The 24,166-nt window shown below is 36.8% G+C and overlaps 1 protein-coding gene across 2 annotated transcripts; it reads right to left on the reverse strand.

Annotated features, from left to right (window-relative positions):
- Window positions 1-3,571: 3,571 nt before the first annotated feature.
- On the reverse strand, window positions 3,572-23,526 carry rflna (refilin A). 2 transcript variants are annotated; one of them, XM_067393935.1, is made up of 4 exons: window positions 23,286-23,526; window positions 21,995-22,330; window positions 7,314-7,423; window positions 3,572-6,923 (listed from the first exon to the last, which is right to left on the reverse strand). In XM_067393935.1, exons 2-4 carry the CDS (start codon window positions 22,208-22,210, stop codon window positions 6,581-6,583), a joined length of 669 nt encoding a protein of 222 aa, XP_067250036.1. In that variant the 5' UTR covers window positions 22,211-22,330; window positions 23,286-23,526; the 3' UTR covers window positions 3,572-6,580. The 2 variants fall into 2 exon arrangements, with proteins under 2 accessions (XP_067250036.1, XP_067250037.1); XM_067393936.1 differs by lacking the exon at window positions 21,995-22,330.
- Between the last annotated feature and the right edge of the window lie 640 nt (window positions 23,527-24,166).

Below are 24,166 nucleotides of genomic sequence, written 5' to 3' on the forward strand. Positions count from 1 at the left end.
GGGGTAAATCAATATACTGTAGGCCTATGCCATTTACTGAGGTTAGATTCATCTTACCAATTAAAATTTAGTCTGTGCATATTTATTTTAATTTTGTGATTTTAATTTCTGCTCTTCTAATAACCATAAAGGTACTACAGCTGCCAAACAAAACCAGAGAGAAATGTATTCATATATTTTAAAACAATGTAATTAAATCTTGGGCACAAAACATTTAACCAGTAAGAAAAGAAAACCTGTAGGTTACACACACACACACACACACACACACACACACACACTGGACTGATAGTGGTTAAAGGGTTAGTTCACCCAAAAATGAAAATTCTGTCCTTTATTTACTTACCCTCATGCCATTACACACCCGTTAGACCTTCGTTAATCTTCGGAACACAAATTAAGGTATTTTAGTTGAAATCCGATGGCTCCGTGAGGCCTTTGATCATAGGGAGCAATGACATTTCCTCTCTCAAGATCCATAAAGGTACTAAAAACATTTAAATCAGTTCATGTGAGTACAGTGGCTCAATATCAATATTATAAAGCGACGAGAATATTTTGGTGCGCCAAAAAACAAAACAAAATAACGACTTATTTAGTGATGGCCGATTTCAAAACACAGCTTCAGAAAGCATCAGAGCATAAGTGAATGTGTGTCGAATCTGCAGTTCGGAGCGCCAAAGTCACTTGATTTCAGCCGTTTGGCGGGTTTGAACCGCAATCCGATTCATGATTCGACACACTGATTCATAATGCTCCGATGTTTCCTGAAGCAGTGTTTTGAAATCGGTCATCACTAAATAAGTCGTTATTTTGTTTTTTTGCCGCACCAAAAATATTCTCGTCGGTTTATAATATTAATATTGAACAACTGTACTCACAAGAAGTGATTTAAATATGTTTTTAGTACCTTTATGGATCTTGAGAGAGGAAGTGACATTACTCCTCATGGAGCCATCGGATTTGAACTAAAATATCTTAATTTGTGTTCCAAAGATTAACGAAGGTCTTGCGGGTGTGGAACAACATGAGGGTGAGTACTAAATGACAGAATTTTCATTTTTGGGTGACAAATATTTGTATGTGAGAGATTCACCTGTAATATCATTGTATTCCTATTGGTCAATGTTAGAGGAGCTCAGCTTAGCCTGACAGTTAGCCTGAGTAACTGAGTAACAGCATATAAATTGTCAAAGTAACTGAGTTTAAACCAATTTAAGTTTGTTTTATGAAACAGAATTCGCTGACATTAAGTCTCACTAACTATTAATATTATAAAGCGATGAGAATATTTTTGGTGCAACAAAATAACGACTTATATAGTGATGACCGATTTCAAAACACTAGGTGCATACCAATTTGCGTACCTATGCACTATTTTATTACGTTTTTAAGTATAAATAGTGCGAGTAGTGCGTTCACTCTGAAAATTCCAAAAAAAGAAAAAGTACACTTTAAATACCCGGATGATGCACTAAATTAATGGAAAAAACGAAGTGTGGAATGTTGGACACTTCATGCACTCAACTGTCGCAGCTTTAACTACGTAGTGGAGGGGAAGGGAGGATCGGACTCTGTTGTTAAATGACAAAATAACCTTATACAATTCACGCATTACATGGATGAGTGCATAGTGCACAAGTACATAGTGTATTGTGCATAGTGTATAACGTAGTGCGTCATTTGGGACGCAACTACTACTTCAGGAAGCATCATGTCGAATCAGCAATTCGGAGCCAAAGTCACGTGATTTCAGCAGTTTGGCGGTTTAACACGTGATCCGAATCATGATTCGACACGTTGATTCATAATGCTCCGAAGCTCCATGAAGGCCGTTTTGAAATCGTCCATCACTATATAAGTTGTTATTTTGTTGCACCAAAAATATTCTCGTCTCTTTATAATACTGTGCATGAACTGATTTAAATATGTTTTTAGTACCTTTATGGATCTTGAGAGAGGAAATGTCATTGCTGGCTATGCAAGCCACACTGAGCCATCAGATTTCAACAAAAAATATCTTAATTTGTGTTCTGAAGATGAACAAAGGTCTTACGGGTGTGGAACGACATGAGGGTGAGTAATAAATGACATTATTTTCATTTTTGGGTGAACTAACCCTTTAAATCTAATTACTATAGTAATCTAAATATATTCATTCAAAGCAATTGTGCTTGGCATACTAACTCGAGTCTGATTCGGTAATCCTTTTAAAATGTTTCAATCCATTGACCAATCGTCCATAAGGTGAAAGATCATGGAAATTCATTAGTCAAAAAGTATACTGTAATTCTGTCCACGTTTTAACCTACTAGAAGCACCAGTATACCCAACATGCAAACGTTTGGGCAATAAAAATGTTTTCTTTGCAGTCTAATAATCAGTCATATTTTGTATCCAGCAGGACAAGTGTTGACCACGAGGGGGCGCTGCTCACCAGTGTCATATGACCACAGGTTACAGTTTTTTGCTGCAGCTCTTAATTTATGGCAAAGGACATTCAATACACAAGTAAAGCTTTTTATGCTGCTGAAAGAAAGAAAAGAAACTAAAGAGGAATTATTGTCAACATTCCTCAGTGTAGGACAGCCACATCCCCGGACACACTATTAAACATCACATAGTAAAGCCTCATATTTGTTTAACTTTGGTTAAATTTTCCTTGCATTATGATGAAGTTCAATGAAAAATAAGCAATAAAAGTAATTAAAATAATTGTGGCCCAGTGTACAAATGCATAAATTGTACTGCACTGGAAGGGAAATTAGCTGTAAGCCTTGTAAACACATCACATTTTGATTGGTTGACTGGAGCCTACTAAGAAGGTTGTGTGTTTATCTAACTTACTGTTCATTTAACAGTGAAAACATTAAACAATTTATGCTTAAAGCAATAATAAAATAATTTAAGTGGAAACACTTAGTAAGAACAGTCTGTACAGCAAATTTAAAGAATTGGTATCCAAACCTGACGCAATGCACTGTAATTGCTCTCCAAATCAAATAATTCTTGACATCTTTATAATGAATTTTTGTTTGAGATGAGTAATAAGTTTATAGATCACTAGAATGGAGAACAACTTTGTAAGGTGAGGAAAATAAAGCAGGCCACATAATCTTATGTTAAAGCAGATAGAAAAACATACAGGAGCAGAAACTGACACTAAATATAACTAATACACTTAGAAACAAAAATCTATCACCACAGCTTTTGTGGCTATGTAAAATAATCTAATTGTTGCATTTACTGTAAACTTGTTCAGTGTAAGGTATGTAGCTGTGTCATGCACTTACCTTATAATAATATGTTTTAGTCTCTATCGATCTAGTTTAAAGCAAATTTGAATGTATGGATTACAATGATATACGCTCCAAAAAGACTCCATGCCTCTCTCACGGCTGGCAGTTTTATGGGAGAATCGTGGAAGGGTTTTTCATCTTAGGATGGAAAGTATTTGACCTTGTTGGAAACTGCTGTGTAAGTGATAATGGACATGGAAAACAGAGGCTCATTCTTACATACAGAGTTTATTGTGGTATCAAAAGAAGACAAACATACAGCTGCTGTAGGGTTTGGGTCTTTTATTTATTCAGTTTGGATATACATTTTTTTTTTTCTTAAATTATTTTCTCATCTGTTTGTCCAAAAGAAGACCATTAACTTGGGAATTTATACAAAAATATAAAGAGAATTATGAGTGCCGTATGCCACATATACAACAGGAAAGTATTTTACAGAAACACAAATCATCGTGTTAGGAAATCAAAAGAAAATCCATCCTTTAGCGGAGATCATTTGAAACAAATGTAAAAATGTGAAAATATAAAACGTCTCCCTCGAATCTGCTTTCAACACATTATTAAAATTCCTCTATTATCAACTTATCAAATGTCCATCTTGTGTGAACCACTCCAACACACAGGAAGTGATTTATCAGACATGCCTGCCTTCCTGTAATTTCATCTCTTATCAACCCCTGATGAGTTTTTTGTTGTTGTCGGTTTGATTTGTATCTTCAAAATCAATGTCATGGAATATATGTGCACTAGTTTACACTAAACTTTGTTCTTTTGGTTTGTACTGCCAAGCGTTTCCTCTCAAAACACACCCATATGTCATTACAGACCAAAACATACTTAGTCATTGTTTTTTGTTTTTTAAAATACAATATTTTCAGTCACCAGAGGATCCCTGTTATATAAAATCTGATTAAAAAAAAAATAAAAATAAAATAATGAGGCAAAATATCTAAAATTTACAACATCCATTTCAGCTTGTACAGAATTGAAACTGGATAGTCCAAACATAAGACAGATATAAAGTATGAACACCTCCATAATGCTTTACTGCTCAGTCAAAATCTCCCTCCCAATGTATTGCTGCATTATATTTCATTTCACATCCAAAAGAACAACAGCCAAATGTTCTCTCTCTTTTCCAAGTGAAATGCATTCAATGGAGGTGACAGGAGCCCACTCTGATAATCTAGATTTTGGCTGAGACTAACTGGCACCACCAATGTCAGAAAATACTCGTTACCTTTGAAACCAAAAGTTATCTTACCATACAATCCGAAAGGCAGAAACTGTACAGTCTTCAGACCATGGTAATGTCAGGAGGTCAATGAACTTTATATCTATTCAAAGTCTCACAAATCCAACATTTGGCATTTCGAATCAAAACATGCCGTACTCTCTCATCTAACACATGCTCAGTCCAGTTATTTCAAATACAACATTCCATTTACGCTCTTCTGTTTCCTGCCATTCTGGGTGCAGCCCCTTTTTTTTTGCCACTGAATTTTGTGCAAGAAATTATTCCACGTTTTCTGAGGTACAAACAGATAAAAAAAACTGAATTTTACAGAATCTTTGGTCCAACCTTTCAAGTGCTCCTACTCGTTGATTTGCCCTTAGTCATACCAACACATTTACAGCCAACAAAAAAAGAAAAGAAAAAGAAAAAAATACTTTTCATAAGTGCAACTTAAATACAGTTTATATTTTCTCTGCCAGTTCTCTGATAGTCTACAGCTGAATGCTAGTTAACTTTGTGCTGACTTTCTCATACACATAGGCTATAATGTGCTTATAGTCTTTGCATTTAGCTTTAATTGCAGTCACACACATGGTGAACTGTTTCCTGTTTTAGCATTTATAAGAATCAGCAATACTGAATAAGACGATAAACTCTAACTCTGTGTGTTCTTTACATTTTTCGGGGAATATCTGCATCATTTTGGCCCAGTTTCACAGACAGGGCTTAGACTAAGCCAGGATTAAGCCTTAGTTCAGTTAGGATATTTAAGTAGCTTTTATAAACGTGCCTTAGAAAAAAACCATTACTGGTGTGCATCTTGAGACAAAACAATTACACTGACACATTGTAAGATATATCAGTTCAAGTTGCTTTCAGTTCAAACAGCTCAAACATGCATTTTAGCTTAAGCCTTGTCTGTGAAACAAGTAATTAAAATGGTAAAATAGTGAAAAGTCTTGCAGTTTTCTTGGAAAAAAGGTTCAATAAGGTTCTATATAGAACCCTAGGGTTCTTGACTCAATTTTAAAGAACAATTTATGCCAAAAAGGTTCTATAGGCCTATAAGTAAAAGTGTCTTAAATAATTGCATAATACTTTCAAGTTTAATGGTTACTTAATTTTTTTTTAGCGATAAAGTATATTTACAAGCTTTTTAATTAAAACTTCCATAAAATCTATATATCTAGCGCCTGAAAGTGCCTAATGGCTGGCAGGCCATTAGATGGCGATGAATCACTATAGACTGAACATGTTATGCGCATGTGCATGACGTCATGGTTTTCACAGATTCACGTTTTTGTTGTTTACATGGAGACCGTTTTCAAAACACTTGCACTTTTTCAAAAGTTTGTGTTTTCAGACCACCAAAACGATGTTGTCGTGTAAACGAACGGCCAAAACGCATAAAATGTTTTCCGTTTTTTGTTGAAAACGGCCCTAAGATTCAATATAGAACCTTTTCTTCTAAGAGTATAGCTTACAACCTTATCAAATTACTATAGCCAAAAATATAAAAATGTTAGTGAGGCATTAAAATGTAACCAAGCGAAATTCTAGTACCAGACAGATAATGACAGATAAAAGAGACTGTGATTTCATTTTTAACATTCTTTTGTGTTCCTTGTAAATCTGCTGATCTTTCATTGGAATTCTGTGGGCACAGATTCCATGTGAGCTAATGAATCAGCAAACAACAGAAACTGTTTTGCCCCAAATGCTTTTCCCTCCACCTGACAGGTACAATTGGATATTGATCAGTTAATAATGATGTACATAAATACATCACTGACATGCGACACATGTAAAGACTGCACACACACAACTCAACCTCATCCCCACTATCAAGTACCAATGTCACCAGAAGCAAAACAACAAAATGGCCCTCACTGACTTTTCATTTCCTTTCTTTAGTCTCTTGCCATCCGTTTTGAATCAGGATTTTAGTAACTGAGTCCACGTACTTTCACTGTAGCTCTCTAACCAAAGGGATCGTTTTTTTTTTTTTAATTTTGGGAACGATAACAAACCTCTCGTGTGTCTCTCAGAGGTCTTCTGTGTAAATGATGCATGGACTGGCATCCTCGGTGGACTCCAGCCTAACTGTGGACACAAACCACCGTCGCCCGGCTGCGTTTCTGTTGCTGTTGTAGTTGAGCGTGGTGCGGTATGTATTCCGAGCGTGCTTGGGGAAAACGATGGCGGTGCTTTGGAAGTGTAGTGGCCTGTGCCTTGGCTCGAAGTGAACCTCTGATTTGTAGCTGCGCCACGTGCAGTTCTGGACGGCCACCACTGTCTCGCTGAAGGATGTGGCGGTCTGGACCTGGGCGCAGTACACCTGGTCACGAAAGTGTCTGTCTGAGGCGTACTTCACTGCAGAGTTGAACCTGACGAAGATCAACAGATATGAATTCAGCAGTCAAACATTACTCAACTAAGATTCAGGACAATATGGGAGGGATTGCTCAAAGTCTGAGACCATCTTAAAAATCATGGATTATTGAGTAAGAAAATAATGCAATATTTCAGTTTCAGATTTTGCACTATTTCTAGGTCACTAGTAAGAAAATTTGTGACGTTGATCATGTGACTCTGTACAGTTTCTCAGATGTTCTTCTGGTGAAGCTGAAAAGCTCTTTCTCAAAACCTGCTGCAGAACATGATCAGGTTTTACACAAACTTGTGGAGTTTGTGCAGCTCAAGCGATGCTGTTGTTAAAGCAACAGTGATACAAACTAAATAATTGGTAGGTAATGGTGGTATTTAACATCACTCACTTGATCTCTTTTTCTGGTTTGGGGTTGACCTCAATGCTCTCTCCATAGACCACAGGGTACATGCGTGACCTCGCATCTGGACCTTGAGAGTTCAGGAGCAAGTATGGCAGCTACACAGGAAAAAAACAAACAGAAATTAACCATCTAGCTACACCCCATTACCCAAAATTCTGATAAAATATTTGCACATTTTGCATTGAAATGCTTGATTCTGTTTGATCAATTTCATCATGTACTGTATGATGACAGCTAAACTGTATAATTGACTGCTGGCCATGGCAACTGATTTTTGAATGTAGTAGTTTCATGTATATGGTACCATTCTTACATAATTTTAATCTCAAATCAGTTTATTCATTTGCATGTATTTATTTTTAAGTATCCATCATCATCACAAAATAAATCCATTAAAGGATTAGTTCACTTTCAAATGAAAATTTCACCAAGCTTTACTCGCCCTCAAGCAATCTCTTCTTTTTGTTAAACACAATCGGAGTTATATTAATAAATATCCTGACGCATCCGAGCTTTATAATGGCAATGAGCGATATCAACGAGTATGAGCTGAAGAAAGTGCTTCCATCCACATCCATCCATCATAAATGTGTTCCACACGACTCCGGGGGGGTTAATAAAGACCTTTTGAAGCAAATCAATGCATTTGTGTAAAAAAACAAAAAAACTCATATTTAACAAGTTATGATGTGAAATATATAGCTTCCACCAAACCGCCTTCTGTATACACTTTAAATGTAAAGTGTAAACTGGCGTTGCGTCAGTTAAGCTTTTTCCGTAAGTTGAATAAGGAAGGTGTAGGACGTAGAGTAAGCTTTTTGAACTGCGAGAGTTTTACACTTTCTTCGTAGGTTGAATACGGAAGGCAGTATGGCGGAAGCTAGATATTTTACCTCATAACTCCCGTTGATATCGCTCACTGCCATTATAAAGCTCGGATGTGTCAGGATATTTATTAATATATCTCAGATTGTATTCATCAGAAAGAAGAAAGTCATATACACCTAGGATGGCTTAAGGGTGAGTGAAGTTTGGGGTAGTTTTCATTTGAAAGTGATCCTTTAAGGCATCAACATTCCCCACCCCTGCTTTAAGGCTATCATGTTCATGTTCTACTATCAAATAGGCTGTATCTGAAATCGCATACTTCCCTGCTATATAGTAGGCAAAAAACAGTACATGACCAAATAAGTTTCCAAATTCACAGTATGTACAGGTGCTGGTCATATAATTAGAATATCATCAAAAAGTTGATTTATTTCACTAATTCCATTCAAAAAGTGAAACTTGTATATTATATTCATTCATTACACACAGACTGATATATTTCAAATGTTTATTTCTTTTCATTTTGATGATTATAACTGACATCTAAGGAAAATCCCAAATTCAGTATCTCAGAAAATTAGAATATTACTTAAGACCAATACAAAGAAAGGATTTTTAGAAATCTTGGCCGACTGAAAAGTATGAACATGAAAAGTATGAGCATGTACAGCACTCAATACTTAGTTGGGGCTCCTTTTGCCTGAATTACTGCAGCAATGTGGCGTGGCATGGAGTCGATCAGTCTGTGGCAGTGCTCAGGTGTTATGAGAGCCCAGGTTGCTCTGATAGTGGCCTTCAGCTCTTCTGCATTGTTGGGTCTGGCATTTCACATCTTCCTCTTCACAAAACCCCATAGATTTTCTATGGGGATAAGGTCAGGCGAGTTTGCTGGCCAATTAAGAACAGGGATACCATGGTCCTTAAACCAGGTACTGGTAGCTTTGGCACTGTGTGCAGGTGCCAAGTCCTGTTGGAAAATGAAATCTGCATCTCCATAAACTTGGTCAGCAGCAGGAAGCATGAAGTGCTCTAAAACTTCCTGGTATATACGGCTGCGATGACCTTGGACCTCAGAAAACACAGTGAACCAACACCAGTAGATGACATGGCACCCCAAACCATCACTGACTGTGGAAACTTTACACTGGACCTCAAGCAACGTGGATTGTGTGCCTCTCCTCTCTTCCTCCAGACTCTGGGACCCTGATTCCCAAAGGAAATGCAAAATTTACTTTCATCAGAGAACATAACTTTGGACCACTCAGCAGCAGTCCAGTCCTTTTTGTCTTTAGACGCTTCTGACACTGTCTGTTGTTCAAGAGTGGCTTGACACAAGGAATGCGACAGCTGAAACCCATGTCTTGCATTAGTCTGTGCGTAGTGGTTCTTGATGCACTGACTCCAGCTGCAGTCCACTCTTTGTGAATCTCCTCTACATTTTTGAATGGGTTTTGTTTCACAATCCTCTCCAGGGTGCGGTTATCCCTATTGCTTGTACAGTTTTTCTACCACATCTTTTTCTTCCCTTCGCCTCTCAATTAATGTGCTTGGACACAGAGCTCTGTGAACAACCAGCCTCTTTTGCAATGACCTTTTGTGTCTTGCCCTCCTTGTGCAAGGTGTCAATGGTCGTCTTTTGGACAACTGATAAGTCAGCAGTCTTCCCCATGATTGTGTAGCCTACAGAACTAGACTGAGAGACCATTTAAAGGCCTTTGCAGGTGTTTGGAGTTAATTAGCTGATTAGAGTGTGGCATCAGGTGTCTTCAATATTGAACCTTTTCGCAATATTCTAATTTTCTGAGATACTGAATTTGGGATTTTCCTTAGTTGTCAGTTATAATTATCAAAATTAAAAGAAATAAACATTTGAAATATATCAGTCGGTGTGTAATGAATGAATATAATATACAAGTTTCACTTATTGAATGGAATTAGTGAAATAAATCAACTTTTTGATGATACTCTAATTATATGACCAGCACCTGTATGTGTGTGCAGATGATGGACACTTTACTATCCCATGAGGCCACAGGAGAAGATTTGCGAATGGAGATGATGCAACACAAATGAGTAGGTCACATGATAATGACAACATGGCGAATGTAGTATGTCCTGATTACATTCATACAACACACTTTCGTACTATACACAACATACTTTTTTAATGGTCATGAAGTAATTACTAGCATTTAGAAATATCAGTTGTGCAACAATCCTAGAATACGTATTGTACTTTGCCTATTGTTGTTTTGGTGTGTTTGAATATGAACTGTTTGAGCAGTCAACACAGTTTGGTGAGGCTAGTTTGGGACTGTCACAGATCTGTATGGCTTTCCAACACGCAAGACTCCAGTAATCAATACAAATAGACTTTAATAAACAAGGAGAAAGAATACTCAGGAGTATAACAAAGCATACACACTATAACCAAAGACAACCAACAAACACAACTGAAAGCACAGGGCTATATATACAAGATTAGAAGAACAAAGGAAACCAAACTAGAAACAGGTACAACCAAAACATATTATAGAAACAAACGAGGACATAACCAATAACCAAGGAAACAGAAACTAAACAGAGCAGGGAAACAGGAATTCAAGGAAACAAAACAGAATATCAAAATAAGGGTCCAAAGAACAGAACATAAACCTGACAGGGGCTGCTTCTGAAATCGCATACTTTTAGCTCCAACCCTGAAAGAAAAATAATAATAATAATATAAATATATATATATAAAACCTGCCTTCGTAATCCTGAAGACATTGATTAGCTTGTAGGGTTGGAGCTAAAGTCTGCAAGACAGCAGAACTCCAGGACTGACGTTTCCTATCCCTGTTCTATATGGTACGACTGTGTGTAGTATGAATGTAATCAGGACGTACCACACTCGCCATGCTGTCATTGTCCTGTGACCTACCAGCATCAGTTGCGTCACTTCACCACTATTCACAAATACTCTCCAGTGGCCTTGTGGGATTGTAAAGTGTCCGTTGTATGCACGCTTCAGAATCTCGCCAGAAGTAGTAGGTCATCCAGGTACTTTTTGCCTAGTCTTTTATGAGTACTGTGAATTCGGACATACTTTATTTTGTCACATACTGTTTTTTGCCTACTATATAGTAGGGAAGTATATGATTTCGGATGCAGTCTGGGACCTTTCAGACAGTGTGTATTTTTTTGTTTTTACATTTAATAGCCCAGCCACTTTATATTGTATATACTGTATAATATTTATTATGGGTGTAATGGTACACATATTCGTACTGAACTGTTCATGGGGCAAGTTCCAAATGGAAGTGATCATCCCTATCAGCTATGTCAATGGTTCCCAAACCTGTCCTGGAGGACCCCCAGGACTGCACTTTTTGTATGTCTCCCTCTTCTAACACACCTGATTCAACTCATCAACTCATTAGTAGAAACTGCAAGACATGAAGTAAGTGTGTCAGATAAGGGCGACATACAAAATGTGCAGTGCTGGGGGTCCTTCAGGAAAGGTTTGGGAAACACTGAACTATGTGATCATCCCTGTTTAGAATGCACTTGGCAAAGGGAGCGGCGTAATTTCCTTATTATCTTCAGCTGGGATGTTCCCATGACAACGCAGCGGCAGCATAAATAAATATACAATTTATATTTAAAAACAATTATATATATATATATATATATATATATATATATATATATATATATATATATATATATATATATATTACTTTTTATATATTATATAGCATTTTTTACAAAAAATTTGCAACTTTTTAAAATATAAAATGTATGTTTTTTATTTGCAACAGGCTAAAATAAAAAACAAAACAAATTATGCCGTTAAAACAGCGACATCTGCTGATGGACACTGTGCTGCGTTGTCACGGGAACATCCCAGCTGAAGATGAGAAGGAAATTACACCACTGCTTTTGCCAAGTGCATTCCAAATGGCTACATACGGCACGCACGTGCCCTGCTCACATAGGGATGATCACTTCCATTTGGAATTTGCCTAGTGAACCGTTCAGTATGAATATGCGTCTGTAACATTTATTATATTTATTTAGTTTATATTGAAAATTAAATTATACTTTTACAGAGTCTGAAGCATTTGAAGCAGTGCTATTTTAGTATTTTTAAAACTTTATATTACATTACTTTTTTTTTTAGTAATTTTGTTTTTTTTGTCATTTTAATTCTTTTTTTTATATTTCTGTTTATATTTTTTCATTTTTAGTTCAGTTTTAGGCCTATTTTATTAGGCCTACACTTCTAATAATGAAAATGTTTTGAAAAGATTTAGTTTGTGTCATGTGTGCATGTGTTTGTCTGCGTGCTGATATATATTTGGTGGTCAGACAAACGGCGACAATGCAGCAGTGTGTGTGGAGCCGTAGCGGCCTGTGCCTCCACCTGCTGCAGCCATCAATACACACACACACCATGTGCACGCTCAGCACCTTCCTCGGCAATCAGCACGTACACGCTCTCCTTCTCACTCTCTGTCTCTGACACCTCATAAAACTGAATTCCTCAGCAGCGTATCATCAGCTGAACTATCATCTGACGTGACATGGGAAGCATGGACTGAGCTCAAGCGGATCATTTTTTAACTTGCACGTCCAGTAAATCAAGGAAATGTTAACTTTTAAAGTCTCACATATAATAGATGACAGTCTGATTTTGACTAGATGACAATCTGATCGATGACAATCTGAATTTGCCTAAACAGTGGCAGATTGGATTACTGGACTAACCAGTAGACCAATTTCATTACACAGCATCTCAAATGATCATTTTGAAATGTCTGAGCCAAAGTCTGTCAAACACCTTGCATCCAAATAACACCATGCATCCGAATTATTGTGTTTCGTCATTTATACAGTATGATGTAGGAAAAAATAGCCACAGTGGTTTCGATTGCAGCAACTTCCATTTTTATTACATATATTTTGTGCCAATTTCCCAAGAAGTGACGATTTTGTTCTCATTGGATGGAAAGACCGCTTTATTCGCTAAAGTTTTATGTGGATTCCAATTCTGTGCATAAGTTAAATTTGCAACAACGGAAACAAAGCTAATGTCGCCAGAGACGCTATGAAGCCATACCGGAAAAAAAAGTGAAGCATGTTCTTGATCTCATTCAGTCACAGTCTATTTATGATATTGTGATCCATTGCATTTTTTAAATCTAAATTTGACAGAGGGTGGTCTGGTCAGTTTAAACCAATAAAGTGAACACATAATGAGCACTAAAATTAAAAACTATCCTTTTTCTAGCATGCAGTTTATGAGGGGTTTCTGGCATGCTGTTGTCTCATGGATGCAGGCCAGTGAGAGAGGGACTGCGCCCTTGAGTACATATGAGTACAAGAGAGAGCGTGTGTTAAATCCAGGACGGATACAGTGTCCACTGTGGTGTTACACAATGTGCAGCCACCCTACACACAGTCACATGAGAGACAGATCTCAGCAGCGACAGAGCAGTTAAAGGTCTGGTGGCGGGTGCAGTGGACGGCTCAACTACACAGTATCAGATCACTTCTCAAGGCTGAAGAGAGTTTGTCATTACAGTGGCATCAATGTTTAGATTGATTGCGTCAGGTGGTCTGACAATTTATCCAAGGTCATCTATAATACCTGTAGAAAGCCAAGTATTATACCTATTATATCATATCAAACCCTTTAATAAAGATATACTATAATATAAAATATATCTATAATATAATATATAAAATATATACTATAATATAAAAAATATCTACTATAATATAATAAAAAACAATTGTAATTGATAGGTTGCTTGCAAAAAATGGCTATCAATGGAGAAAATATGCTTTTTTTCCACAGATGGTGCAGTTACAGCATCTACCAGCAGGGGTGAACCAACTAGTCAAAGCTTCACTTCACTTCACTCTCCTGTAGTTTGAGGGGCACAGGCTGGACACAGACACAGGGCTGTATTTAAACGTGCACTCATCCCTGTTGTTTTGTACTCTATAATGACATGAACGAATTGAATGTTTATATTCACTGTTGCCACCTCACACTGGAGCTGACTGATCGATCTCTTGCTTTGAATGCTTTCATTTGTTTTTAATTGTAAGTAGAGTTTTGGTTGTCTATGTCATGGCTCTATTTGTTTCGGTGATCCAGACCCTGGATTTTGCTCCTGATGTGTATTGTGTTGTATATGTGTATATTTTTGCATTTATATTTTTGTAGTGCTAACTGAAAGCGCTATTAACTGTATTTATCTTATTAGAAGTAATATCAGAAGTAGTAGTGGTAATAACTCTCTATGAATAAAAAAGAGAACCATTAAATGGCCAATATTAAAAATATGTACTATTTTGTATAATTAAATTAAAAATAAAGCAATAAAAACTAAACACAGACATTTCAGATGCTACAAGTGAACTGTAATAGGCATCAAAACATTATAATGTACTGTAGGTAAAATAGATAATTTTGAGGTTTGCTAAAGATTACATTTAACTGTGTTATTAAAGGTATTAGGGTTCACCCAAAAATGAAAATTACCCCATGATTTACTCAGGCTCAAGTCATCCAAGGTGTATATGACTTTCTTCTTTCAGACTAATACAATCAGACATATATTTAAAAATATCCTGGCTTTTGCAAGCTTTATAATGATAGTGAATGGCGGGCTGATTTTGAAGGCAAAAAAGTGTATCCATCCTTCGTAAATGTACTCCACATGGCTCCAGGGGGTTAATAAAGGCCTTCTGAAGCGAAGCGATGGGTTTTTGTAAGAAAAATGCCATATTTAAAATGTTATAATCTAAAATAACTAGAGGATGCACCGATACTAAATTTCTCTGCCGATACCCGATTATTCAGAATGATATCGGCTGATACCGATAGTTTGGTTTTTCTTAAGGAAAAAAAAATCTCTCCCAAATAATGTTGCAAACAATACAGGGAGCCCTCTCATTTGGTACACTACAATATTAGAGGTTACAATTAACAACAAAGGTATTATATTCAACTGCTGTTTATTTTCAGATATAATGATAACACTCAAATAAAAACTGAAATGTGTAAAACTTAGAATCACACAAGGTAGTTTTCATAAGCACTTGTCTCTTTATGGCAAATTTGCACAAACATATAATTAACAGTAGATAAGCTCCTCTCTGGTGTTTTTTTTTTTTTATATGCAGATAACTAAGGAACTTTGAACATTGGAAAACATTCCTGAGGTAAATTCGACATGATGTGACATTGTTCACAAGCTGTTTTATTGACGTCTTTCCACGGTTAAAGCACAAAGAAAGTGATTTCATGAGACATGATATTTTCCGGTAAGTTGTACAATATATTCCAACATACCTTTGATGTTCATGCATGTTTTTCGAGATATAACTTGTATTGAAGAGGAATAAAAGACTTTAGGCATTACAGCGATCTGACACGTCACATTTAAGAGCGTTAAAACGCCATTTTGTTGATAAATTTGAATTTCATGATAAAATGGACAGAATTTGAAGAGTGAAACTTTTATTCTTATCAGAAGTAATAAAGCACAAATCATTTTGCAAGTATTGGATGGGAGGCGCTACAAATAATATATAAAGAGCCTGCTTTAACGTCACTATTTCTAAACTGTTAATGCGTTAAAATTCAACACAAGAGTGATTTTCTTCACACACAGTATGTATGCGTTGCAGTCTGAACACTTTGTTCCGCACCCTTTTGATTGACAGAATATAATCGGGCCTGATCATCAGCAGTTTTTAAACAAGTGATAATAATAGCTTATCGATCGATATCGATTGTTGGCCAATACATCAGTGCATCTCTAAAAATAACTAGCTTCTGGCAGACGACCATACGCATAAGTTGACTTGCGCCACAAGAGTAACCCCTGACGCGATGTTTGGTGTATGCACTTTTGTGGATATACTTTGTTTTGCTTCAAAATCAGGCCCCCCATTCACTGCCATTATAAAGCTTGGAAGAGCCAGGATATTTTTAAATATATCTCAGATTGTGTTCGTCTGAAGCAAGATAGTCATATACACCTAGGATGGCGAGTAAATCATGGGATAATTTTCATTTTTGGGTGAACTAACCCTTTAAGTTAACTTTTAGTGAGTGTTAGATGATGGCAAAGGTAATCTAAATGTAAAAATAGAGGAAATGAGCATGTACAATTAAATGTCCAAAATTTATAGATATTAATAAATTAAAAAAAATATCTAATATCATCAGATAATGGATGTTACTCATATCAGGCATTCCTACTGTGATCTTTAAAAGCATTAAGCTGTTGCAGAGGTGCCACTGCACCCTTCACTTTAAAAGTGCCATAGAACATCTTTTTAAAAGATGTAATATAAGTCTAAGGTGTCCCCTGAATGTGTCTGTGAAGTTTCAGCTCAATTTTGGGGCATCATTAAATATGCGCCGATTCAGGCTGCACGGCCCCTTTAAATCTTGTGCTCCCCTCCTCCGCTCGCGCTTACCTTAACCAGCATAAACAAAGTTCACACAGCTAATATAACCCTCAAAATGGATCTTTACAAAGTGTTCGTCATGCAACATGTCTAATCACGTAAGCATGGTATTTATTTGGATGTTTACATTTGGTTATGAATGAGTTTGATAGTGCTCCGTGGCTAAAGCTAACATTACACACTGTTGGAGAGATTTATAAAGAATGAAGTTGTGTTTATGAATTATACAGACTGCAAGTTTTTAAAAATGAAAATAGCGACAGTCTTATCTCCGTGAATATGGTAATGAAGGATGGTAACTTTAACCACATTTAACAGTACATTAACGAGTTCGTTTGCCCATATAATCTTTAGGATATTAGGTTAGCTAATTTGGCTTGCTGTCCACTGAGGAGGGGCTCGATGAAGCATCTTCAACTCGAGCTCTGATACACCCCCCAGTGAATAAATATAGGATGTGATTACATAGGGCAAGGTACCTGAAATGAAGGTGGAGTTTGGGGAGGTGGAGGGATGCTGAAACAGCTGAGACTGAAGAGAGGTAAGCAGCTGCTTATATACTCTGGCTGTTGATTGGAAGATTAGATGGGCTCGCTCCTCCCTAAATTACGTTTAGGAACTTCACTTAGCAACATGCTAATTTACAAATATCACTAAAAATATCATGTAATCATGGATCATGTCAGTTATTATTTCTCCATCTGCCATTTTTCGCTATTGTTCTTGCTTGCTTACACATCCAAACGTTAATACTGGCTGCCCTTGTGTAATGCCTTAAACATGGGCTGGCATATGCAAATATTGGGGGCGTACATATTAATGATCCCGACTGTTACGTAACAGTCGGTGTTATGTTGAGATTCGCCTGTTCTTCTGAGGTCTTTTAAACAAATGAGATTTATATAAGGAGGAGCAAACAATGGTGTTTGAGACTCACTGTATCATTTCCATGTAATGAACTCTTGTTATTTAACTATGCCCGAGATAAATTCAATTTTTAATTCTAGGGCACCTTTAAGCAAATAGAGGTCATCAGTTTCTTATGCAACTGACTGCAACAACTCCACTGTTAGGCCGGCCACACTAAAATAGATTGGAGAGATTTTTTTAACATGTCATAAAAACACAACTCTTAAAATAGACCCACAACCACAAAATGAGAGGAAAAAAGGCCAATCCTCTGCATATAGCATACTGTATATACATGCTAGGATAGACACCCCCACAAGGCAAGGTTGCCATGAATGGAAAATGCAAAGTGCAGCAAACAATGATGGCTTTGTATGCCTTCGTTTTCTTTTCTACTCTGCGAGAGCATTTGGTCCTCATATAATGCATGTTGCCTGCAGGCTTGACCACATTTGTATACATTTAAGTAATAGGATTTTGGAAATGGCATATTCAGAAGAACTGCTACATGAGTGCTTTCCAAAGAGTTGAAGGCATACTGTAAAAAAGTATAAAAAATTCATGTTGCACAAAGTCATGCTGCTCTTTTTTATTTTACTGAGCGAGACGCTTTATTGGAGCGGTCTTCCAACAAGTGCAAGCACGTTTCTCGAAGAGGAGTGTCTGAGTGATCATTTATACTCTCCCGAATGCCTTTAGATAGTTGCTCTTAGCGGCGTGCCGGGGCAAAGCATTTATGCCGCACGACAGAGACAAATGCAGCTCAACCACATTAACAGTCATGAGGAGCATCAGTTCAGGCCTCTCGTGCAAGTATCTGTTTAATAAAAATTGTTGTTTTGTTAGTGCTTCAACACAGTTGGCTAGTGATGAACTGAGCTACATTTCCTCAGGGAAACCTTAATTTCCTGCCCTAGAAGACACATCCAGTATGAAGTGTTGGAAGAGGTTTTCTTTCTCCGCTAATCTGAATCTTCTAGTTGTGTGTGGTTACTCTGAAATACTCAGATACTACCAGGAGGTTTTCATTAGGGTAAAGTAGCCTTAGTTCAGTATGAAAGGGATGGATGCTTGTGTCAAATGCAGACATTGTTAGTTTAGCGTGCTATGTAACCTTTCAGAGACAGAAATAAGACTCTGGGTTATACTGTAACGTGAACATGCTCTGTCAAGTAATACTGTACCAGTATGATATATTATATATATATATATATATATATATATATATATAATATGTGTGTGTGTGTGTGTGTGTGTGTGTGTGTGCATGTGTGTATCAGAACTGCTTGTTTGTTTGCACATGTGTATGTGGTGTAAAAGGGTTGCTATGAAGAAGGAGGGACAGATAGAGTTCGGTTACATTCACCAAACACAAGGTCAACTTGTTTACAGAAACTCTCTCTCTCTCTCTCTCTGGCCACTCCTTGTCATCCTCACTTCATTAGAGTGTCTCCAGAGGCATGAGCACCTGAACCCCTTTCTATTTCAGGATTCTGCTCTATTATTTCTCATTATTTGCTCCTGGCCTCCAAACTGTCAACAGCATCTGTTTGTGTTTATGACAAACTGCATATGTTTTTTTTCTATATTCTAACATGCTGTTTTAGATTGAATTCATTTAACCACTGGTTGCTCACATTCGAATTGTCCTGTGCATAAAGAATCAGCTTGAATACTGTCAGTATGAATGAGTAACTGAAGTTAAACCCCTTTACAGTTTGTAAATATCATCTGTATCCATAGTGACAATGACTATAGCAAGTATCAAAAATGGCAACTTCCATAACAACAGAAAGTCCTATCACAACCGATATGACATTATTTAAAGTTGGCATGAAATGAAAATTCACCCCATCTAATTTCTAAATGTATGTTATTGATCTTATTGTGAATGATTAACCCATGCATACAGTATGTACATTTAGTAACGCTTTACAATAAGGTTCCATTGAAGTTTACATGAACTAACTAATGTTAATCTCAGCATTTATTAATACATGATAAAATCAAAAGTTGCATCTTAACATTAGTTAATGAACCTGAACTAACATGAACTAACAATGAACACTTGTATTTTTATTAATTAATGTTAAAAAAAGATTAATAAATACTCTAATGAATGTATTGCTCATTGTTAGTTAATATTAGTTAATGCATTAACTAAACTTAAAGGATTAGTTCACTTTGGAATTAAAATTTCCTGATAATTTACTCACCTCATCCAAGATGTTTATGTCTTTCTTTCTTCAGCTGAAAAGAAATTAAGGTTTTTGAGAAAAACATTCCAGGATTTTTCTCCATATAGTGAAGGTCTAAACTGCTGTTTCAATGCAGCTTCAAAGGGCTCTACATGACCCAGACGAGGAATAAGGGTCTTAACTAGCCGAACAATCGGTCATTTTCCAAAAAAAAAAAAAAAAGTATATACTTTTCAACCACAAATGCTCGTCTTTCACGGCTATGTGATGCGTCACGCATTATGTAATCACATTGGAAATGTCACACATGATGCAGAAGTACCGCGGTAGGGCGAAAAAGATTTTCTCCTCCAACTTCAAAATTGTCCAACATCGTTGTTTTAACTTTTTTTGGTAAAGGCCGTTTGACTTCATCTTTGCACGTTCGCTTTGTAAACACTTGCTCGGTACTTCCACCTACATCACATGTGACCTTTCAAACATGATTATGTAATGTGTGTCACATTGCAGAGCTAGAGCAAGATGAGCATTTGTGGTTAAAAAGTATATAATTTTTTATTTTTTTTAGAAAATGACCGATTGTTTGGCTAGATAATACACTTATTCCTCAGTTGGGATCGTGTCGAGCCCTTTGAAGCTGCACTGAAACAGCAATTTGGGCCTTCAACCCATTGGTAGCTGTTGAGGTCCACTATATGGAGAAAAATCCTGGAATGTTTTCCTCAAAAACCTTAATTTCTTTTTGACTGAAGAAAGAAAGACATAAACATCTTGGATGACATGGGGGTGAGTAAATTATTGGGAAATTTGAATTCTGATGTGAACTAATCCTTTAACTAATGGAACCTTATTGTAAAGTGTTAACATTTATTTTATTTTTTTTAACCTTGTAATTTGGATCTTCCGGTAAAATTACAGACCTCTCTGGTGACGTATGCTGACTTCTTCAAACATTTAGTCCACTTAAACCCTGACGCTTTCTTAAAATCAACCTTAAGCTTGCATTTCAGATCTAACTCCATCCAATCAACAACCGATGCATAGAGCCAAGTCATTTTCTCCCTTTCAATAATCTTTTTCACTTGGATGTACATCACGATACGAAAGAAAATAACTGTCGCTACTTCCTTAACATTATGAGTGTGTCTGAAGTGCAAGTTCATGCATCAAAGCAGAAGAAAGTAGCTGGATCTAAAACTTTGCCTATTACATGGCTCAAATCTACAGAACCACAAATGAAAGCTATAAAGGTAAGATTGACTTTAAAGTCTCTTTAGTTATAAAGTGCAGAAGTCACTTACAATTATAACTGAAGTGTGTGTGAACGCAAGTAACCATACTCAACAATCCACTCAATATTCTGCTGTGGTATAAATATAAATCAATGAAAAGTTCTTGCAACAGAAACATGGCCGATTATATGGCTTTTCACACTACGCTTAACCCTGGGTTATTGTCATTGTAAATCTCACTTTTACCCCGGGTAAAGGAACGTTTCACACTTGTAATTTTAAAGCAGGGTTTGGTATTAACCCCGCATTGCTGTGCCAAACTAGATGCTTAGCAACAGACAGCCAATTATGTTCCACATATTCACATGCTTTGGGCAGTCACAGAAACACAGTGTTTTGTATGAGCAGTTGTTTCAGCTTTTGATGCAAAACGCATGAGACCATTTCATTCTTACTGTTGGCTCGGTCCTGAGGGGGGGCAAAGGGATGTCCATGGGCCGCCCAGGGTTAACTTTTTCAAGTGTGAAAAGCCCTTATGTGTTATCTATTTCATTACTTTATCCCCTTTTAAATCTGATCTGTCTGTGTGAAACTTGCATCCAACTCAACAATCCTCATGCATGTGTCTGATTACTGCACAACATGATTTACCCAAGTAGGGCATGTTCTTTCATCAACATGCTTTTCCTGGAAAACAAGTGCCCTATCCCTACCTCGAAAATCAATAAACTGATTGGTTGATAGGGAAATTGTTTCACTGCCAGCAAAAGATGTTGGGTCTCTTAAAGGGATAGTTCACCCAAAAATAAAAATTCTGTCTTCATTTACTCGCCACTGATTTCTATAGTATTGTCAATGTTTGGTTACCATTATTCTTAAAAATATCTTGTTTTGAGTTCAGCAGAAGCAAGAAATTCATACAAGTTTGGAACAACTTGAGGATGAGTAAATGATGACAGAATTTTCGTTTTTGGGTGAACTATATCTTTAAGCTCCAAGGCTTTATTATATGAATGCATACCAGTTTGCCTTCCCGGTTCTCCTTTCTGCAGTATCCCTGCAGCTCAGTTGGGGTTGAACAGCTGCCGGTGCGCGACTCAAGGATCCCTGGCGACAAAGAGTAGAAGGGCGGACTGGGGCTTGGAGGGAGTCCTGAATCCGGACTATCCAGCAGTCCCTCCCGGTTCTTTCCTTTCAAACTCTCATCCATAGCTTGCAAATGTAAATGCCCCACCATTTCTGGAAGAGCGCAATTTTTTAAACCAGCCGAATTCACTCCAGGAAAGATGTTACGAGAGGTTTAACCTAAAGTCCCATATCAGAACCACAAAGGGAGTCGTGGTGTTCCAATAGATGCCTAAAACAAAAGCATTACAATAAGCATTAATGAGAGAATGGGGCTAGTTGTCACAATTTTTAGTCCAGTGAATATTTCTCAGGGTATAAGGTTACACATACCTTAAATCCTTTGTATATACTGTATATATGTGTGGGTGTATTATATCTGCTATATTATATATATATATGTATATATATATATATATATATATATATATATATATATATATATATATATATATATAGCAGATTTTGTGATTAAACAATTTATTATAGACTTTTCAGCTCAATTTAAACAGTAAAACAATTTTGAAATACAAAATTCATTAAACAGAAAAAAATTAACTGTTTTGGCCCCAAAATGCTATTATTATATAAATAATATGTTTTATTATTTTATAATATTAATATAATCTATTTATCCCAATATAAAGTGACAACTTGCCCCAAGATTCAATAATAATAATAATAATAATAAAAAAAAAAAAACAAAACAAAAAAAAAAACACACAAAACTTGTTTAGTGAGATAGTATAGCCCGTGTGTCAATGTCAACTTCTCCCTGTGACAACTAGACCCGGTCTACCTGTTCTACAAAGTATTGCTGAAATTCGTTACAAAATAATAACTAACGTTATAAACAATGAATGTTTTTAAACCTAGCGTGCAACCCACCTACAAAGCCTTTTTTGGGGCATAATAGGCTCCTTCAAACACTAATCTCGTCTAGAACGTTCAAACGCGAACATGATGCCCAAATACCGCCTAGGTAGGCAGCTGACTAGGTTTCGAAACGCTGGCGAAAATGTTTCCAAACCTGCGCGTTACAGGATAACACATAGACCAGTTACAGATTTTTTATTTATTTAATTATTTAAAACAGACCAACAGAATACAGAATTAACTCTTAATGTACTCTATTGTAGATTTAGACTATACGAAGGAGAAAATATGCCTTAAAAAGTTTTTGTTACCTTTGAAGAAATCCCGCCGGTTAAAAAACTCCGTGAATTAAGTGTTCAGCGCATAACACTTTAGTTCGTGCTCATAAATAGTAAAATCCACAACACACGCGATGACTTCCTCGCAAAAAGTGTTAGAATAATACCACAAATCTCTAAAGTCTCACAATAGTCCCCAGCTCATTAGTGCCGGTGTCTTCTATCCGTCTCTTGCACTTCTGAATCTGAAAGAGCAGAAGTATAACTGGCAGCTGCAGCGGTGCGCCTGTCTGTGAACGAGCAGGGCGCGCACACCGATGGCCAGCCTTTACGCGCCTGGAGCCAATCCAGAGCCGCCGAGGCATTGATGTCATTACCAGCGCCGGCCAGTAGAGGGAGCAACGCTGAGCGCCACTACTGCATTTGACAGTTCTGACCTACATTATAACAAAAAGTTTAACGTTTATATATGTAAAACATTTGTGTGAATAAATTTACATATTTCAAAAAAATAAAAAATTAAAATGTATTTCTGCTGCTAAAACAAAGAGTGAAATGCACCTCTGTATTTCTGAATAACATTTGTGTGCTTAATTGGCCTTGGCTCATGAGAAAGTCTATTGGGTTACTGTGGGATTAGTGTGTCACACTTTTGAAAATTAGAGTGACCAGGTTTTTGGCAGAGACGCAGCTTTCCTTTTCTGTAATGCAATTCTGTTGAGAACCACGAGCTGTTAGCAAGAAATACATTGAGGATACTTCATTTTAAGTCAGTTAGCCTATAACAGCTGCAGGGACACACCTCATGAAACAGGGCATGTCCCGGGAAAACCGCGACTTCAGCAGAGGATGCCTGCCATTTCTTTATACCACATATGCCATTTGATAATTGATAATTAGCGATTGACCATAAC

The sequence above is a fragment of the Chanodichthys erythropterus genome, chromosome 9 (assembly GCF_024489055.1).
Source record: "Chanodichthys erythropterus isolate Z2021 chromosome 9, ASM2448905v1, whole genome shotgun sequence".
Lineage (NCBI taxonomy): Eukaryota > Metazoa > Chordata > Actinopteri > Cypriniformes > Xenocyprididae > Chanodichthys > Chanodichthys erythropterus.

Bases quoted from the DNA above. Each gene is read 5' to 3' on its own strand.
- rflna (XM_067393935.1), bottom strand. From the start codon at position 22,210: ATGGTGGGGCATTTACATTTGCAAGCTATGGATGAGAGTTTGAAAGGA. The intron at 7,424-21,994 runs GTATGCATTCAT...TTTCCTGTGTAG, and splicing joins AGAACCGGGAAGGCAAACTG to CTGCCATACTTGCTCCTGAA. The intron at 6,924-7,313 runs GTGAGTGATGTT...GATCTTCGTCAG, and splicing joins AAACCAGAAAAAGAGATCAA to GTTCAACTCTGCAGTGAAGT.